This window comes from Cibotium barometz, chromosome 13 (genome assembly GCF_041138505.1).
Source record: "Cibotium barometz isolate CiBa-2024 chromosome 13, ASM4113850v1, whole genome shotgun sequence".
NCBI classification, from domain to species: Eukaryota; Viridiplantae; Streptophyta; class Polypodiopsida; order Cyatheales; family Cibotiaceae; genus Cibotium; species Cibotium barometz.
This window is the reverse complement of record NC_141058.1, coordinates 58,863,247-58,868,034: the sequence shown is the minus strand read 5'-3', so window position 1 is coordinate 58,868,034 and position 4,788 is coordinate 58,863,247. Positions and strand designations below refer to the sequence as shown.

Here is a 4,788-nt window from a genome sequence, read left to right as displayed (position 1 = left end):
GATTCAAGAACCTAAGTTACCAAGTTGGGTGTCCCAATACTATATTTCTCCCACCAAGACATTGGCTCCAACTGTGTCTCCCTGAGCAATGCAGTAGCTCAGCCAAACATATGGCTACCATTTGTGTAATTATATCTTGAACTCTACATGTGACATACATAAGAGATCAAGATTTATAAAACAACTTATAGGAAGACTCAAGAGAAAGACTCAAAGACTAAAGTTAAAGCCCAAGGGTGAGCACCTGTCAGGCGACAAGGTAGTGCAATCATTGAGAGCTTCACCAATTCTGTCCATGAACTCATAAACCAACCCAATGGTACTCCCCTCCATGTTTGTGAGCCGAAGGACACTATACATGGGCTGAAGTGCCTTCACAAGTCCCTCTACATCCTGCCACCAACAAGTATCTCTCATGACCATACGAGAGAATGCTATTATAGACTTGGCCTCGTCCTTGTCCTCCCATGCTATCCATTCACGACACACAACAGTGTGCAATAAGCCATGTCGCACTCTCGCTAGTCTCTCCACCACAATAAACATATATGCAAACCAAGTTTTGGTGGGCTTCAGAAGCTCAAGATCACTATTGGCCCTGTATATGCTCAAAACCTTTGGCCTCTTTGTGACAAAGTTTACCATGCTAGATGCAGCTGAAAATACATGGCTCACCCAATCAAGCTTTCCCACATCCTCAATCATCAAGTCAAGGCTGTGTGCTGCACAAGGTGTCCATACAATCTTGGGGAGCTCCTTCTCTAACATCTTTTCCATGGATACACAATTGGACCCATTGTCCATGATCACCTGCACAATGTTATCGGGGCCAATTTCATTGATTGCTTGGCGCATGTGGGGCATAATGAACTCCTCTGTAACCACTATCCTTGGCACCGATGCATCTATGGCACGAATGAACATTGTGCCTTTGCAGGAGGACACAAGAATGTTGTACACATTTCTCTTCCACACATCTGTCCATCCATCACAAAGCAAAGTACTACCATACTTTGCCTAAGTGGCCTTGAGAGGCTCCATCTCCATCTCTCCACAGCCAGTTTCTTCTTGCGAAGCTCAATAGTGCGCAATGTTTCATAGGAGGGGCCATCCCACTCACACCCAATGCGGGAGATAGCTCTTATTGCCTTCCTCCATCGAGGAGTCATGACAATATGGAAGGATAATCCACATTGAATAAACAACTTCATCAACTCTCTCGTTGCCTCTTATGGCAGCCTTCTGCATCCCTGCCTACACATGTCCTTTCTTGAACACTGGAAGACTAGTTCTTTTGGCTCGAGGTGCCAAGCTAGAACCACCTACAACATCACCACTGGTATCTTCCTCTCTGATAGTGCGAGACCTCTTGGAGACACTTTGTCGTGCTTTAGGCTCTCCCAGATTGGGAAAATCCTTGAGAGGGGGTACCTAGCAAGCCTTTAGGCTATCATAGATTTCTTGTGGCACATGCTTACATGGCCCAATGCCAAAACCCTTTGTTTGTGAGTGACAAATGTCCCTTCAGCTTTGTGACACTGCCATGGTGCTTATATGCACAAAAGTTGCATTTCCACTTTCTGAAGCCCGAGCCACCATATCTAGACTTGAAGGTGACATTGTTCCAAAGAGAATCACCTGTTCGAGGCATCCTACAAGGCAGAGATAAATGCAAATTATTGGCCTTGTAAGTGCGAAACATAACATAAAGTAATCTCATTTTATGATTCATGAAATTAACTGTCATCTTGGCCAACAATAGAGCAAGGGGAGGAAGATATGCCATAAATATTGATGGAAGAGAGCAAAACGTGCTCCTTTGTGAGTTGTGTAGAGAAAACCAACATAAAGCAAAACATGACATTACCCCTTTAGAAGACCTCCACAAGGCCCAAGGACACCAAGGAGTAGGCGGGCTGACACGGGCATTGATTCGATGGCGAGCTGGTGCACAAAACGGTGAAAAGTACGAAATGATGTGATGTGACGGGTTGTAGGGTATTAAAATATTCAAGATGAATAAAAAACATGTTTCGTATAATTAGAAATGTTTGGTACGTTTCAAACCTATACGAAACTCAACATTGGTGGGGAGGAGGGGTTCCATGTAAGTTCTGCAAGTGGAATTCAATGCGCTACAAGTACTCATCCGTTGCTTGGTCCTGGTTGAGGGCAGGGTTGATTTGAGCTTTGGCTTGGAAGTAGACCAAGCCGTGTGGGTCAGCGGGGTTGTGGCCGGCTTATAGGTGAAATGGAAAGGTTTGCTCCTCAGCCAAGGTTAACTCTTGGAGTGGGACTTGGGGGATGGATTTCTCGCGGATCTTGTCGGCGATGTGCGATGCAGAGGTTGGTGAACTTGGTGAGGGCGGTTTGTTGGGTGGGGGAGAGGTGAGAGGGAAGTGGGGGTGCCAGGAATTTTTCTAAGCTTTCTATGAATTCATTGGAGGGGGAGGGGGGTCTACATTAAAGAGGTCTTGGAAATCAAATTGGGGGGAGGAAAGGTTGGAAGGGCCTAGTTGGGATGAGATGACAGGGGTTGGGGTGGCTTCGGGTTGGGAACTTCAGGAGAGAGGACTGGATTGGGGGTAGGGTTGGGTGGGGGATCTTAGTTATTGGGTGGGGGAGGAGTTGCGAGGTCTTGAGTGTTGGCTCGAGGGGTTGGAGTGGAGGGAGGCTGGTTGGTGTTAGCGAGCTGTTGGAGCAAGTCCCGAAGCGGGGTCTCCTCTTGCAGGTCCTGGTAGCACTCACAGGCCTCAAGAATCTCTTTCTTAGGAATCTTGTAGTAGCGGCCCGTCCGTATGAGCTTGTCCTACCAAAAGAAGGCTGTTAATGCCTCCGGGCTTGGTGTGCGGAGGCCGATGTGGTGAGCAAGGAACTTTTTCCACATCTTTGGTGCCATGATATGCTTCTGGTGGTTGGTGATGGCCTTGAGAAGCTCAGAGCAGAGGGGAGTGGCCCATTCTTGGACCTTCGGGGTAGCGAGTGCCTTGATTGTCTTTATCCTCACCTGTTGAATATGATCTGACGGGGAGGGGTACGTCAGGTGTTGGAGGGCACGAGCGGCTTTGTGATAGTTTGTCTTTACGTCATTGAAATGGAGCTTTGTGTGCTTGACAGCACAGACGGGGCTGTGGTCTTGTGTTTAGATGGTAGTCTCGGGGTATGATAGTTGGAAGGCCGCACGAACCAAGTCGGGGGTGAGGGAAATGGTCTTCTTCTCGCCATCGGGAAGAGTGATGTGGCCATAGCTGCCACCACTGAAGGTTTGGAAGTACTCCTTCACCCTCGGTACCATGGTAAAGACTATACCAGATTGCCAAGTCCAATCTTTTAAAGGTGTTGGACTACTTTTTCGGAGCTTTCATCTTCTTCTGCAACTCTTGTGAATGGATTGCCACACAAAAGACGGTATCTTGGATCTTCGTGGTTGTTTGCGTCTTGATCAAGTCGGTGGCCACAAGTTTCTTAGGCAACAGAAAAGAGGGCCGGGTGATGACCTCAGGGGTGCCCTTGGCCTTCTTTGAGGCCGGGGTGGGCAGTGACGGCCGTTTCATGATGCGGTGGAGGGCAGAAGAGAGAAGAGAGGAAATGATAGAGAAAGGGTGAAAATCGGGTAGAAGCTGAGAGAGGAGAAAATTTTAGAGAGAGGTGATGCAGGTGATAGGGGAGATGGCAAGAGTGCTTGAGAGGGAGTGAGAGCTATGGCAAGAGAGAAGAAAATTTGGTAAGAGCTTGGCTATAAATGAAGATGGCACGAGTGCGAATAAGGGGGGGAGGGGCTTTTCATAGCGCAAAAGTGGAGGCGGCATGTATGCGGGTAGGCGGGCAGAGAACGCGTGCAAAGCACGTGTGAGGATGCGTGCCAAGCTGGGCCCGTGTGGAGGGATGCGTGTAGAGAATGTGTGCAAGCCTCGTGTGAGGATGCGTGCTGGGCTATGAAGTGTGGAGGGATGCATGTAGAGAGCGAGTGAGCGAGTGAGGATGCATGCCAACACGGGTGAAGATGCATGTCGGGCTGGGCCTATGTGAGGGGTTGCGTGTAGAGCAGGCTTGCCCATATGGGGGCACACGGTCACGGGCTTGGAATGCAGGGGGATAAGCCCAAGGGGGGGATATGTGCTGCGCACGCGTGTTGAGCCTGAGTGACGAGTACACGGGCCAGCACGTGTGGGGGTTACCTGTCTGTAGCTTTGGTTATTGCAGGCGGGGTGGTCGGGGATGGATCAGGCCACCATGGGGTTGTTAGTAGTCATCTCCTGTTTGTACCATAGTTCTCAGTGATGGCCTCTATTGTGGGTGTGCCTGCCCAAGAGTTCTCCCCATTTTTTCCATGTTTTTTCTCCCTGTTTTTGGGTTGTGGGGACTGTCTTGTGCTGGCCGACTCCTTTTGTCTTGGCCGACTTGATGTCTTCTGATGGCCAACTGCTGTGGGTGCTCACCGACTGGCTATTTCCAATCATGGACATGATTTGCACCTTGTCGACTGTTTTTGGGCTGGCCGACCAACAGTGTAGGGTGGTATTTATACCACCCTTGTCCCCCCACACTCTTTTTGTATTGGATCTTCGTGTATATAACAAAGTTTATACAGCTTCTCTCTCTCTCTACACTTTTGCATTTTGTTTCTCATAGCAGTTATCTCATTTTCCAATGTGCATTCCTGACATGGTATCAGAGCCCCAGGTGGCTTCAAGCTTGGAGACAGTTGGAGCTTGAGGGTTTGCTGATTTTCAGTGTTGATTGGGATGTTCGGGACTTGGAGAAGGGGTAGAAGGTGGCCATCACTTT

General features: G+C 48.9%; 1 protein-coding gene across 1 annotated transcript; it reads right to left on the bottom strand.

Moving 5' to 3' along the window:
- Positions 1 to 210: 210 nt before the first annotated feature.
- On the bottom strand, positions 211 to 924 carry LOC147632882 (uncharacterized). Its single transcript, XM_086807051.1, has one exon. It carries the CDS (start codon positions 922 to 924, stop codon positions 211 to 213), a length of 714 nt encoding a protein of 237 aa, XP_086663177.1.
- Between the last annotated feature and the right edge of the window lie 3,864 nt (positions 925 to 4,788).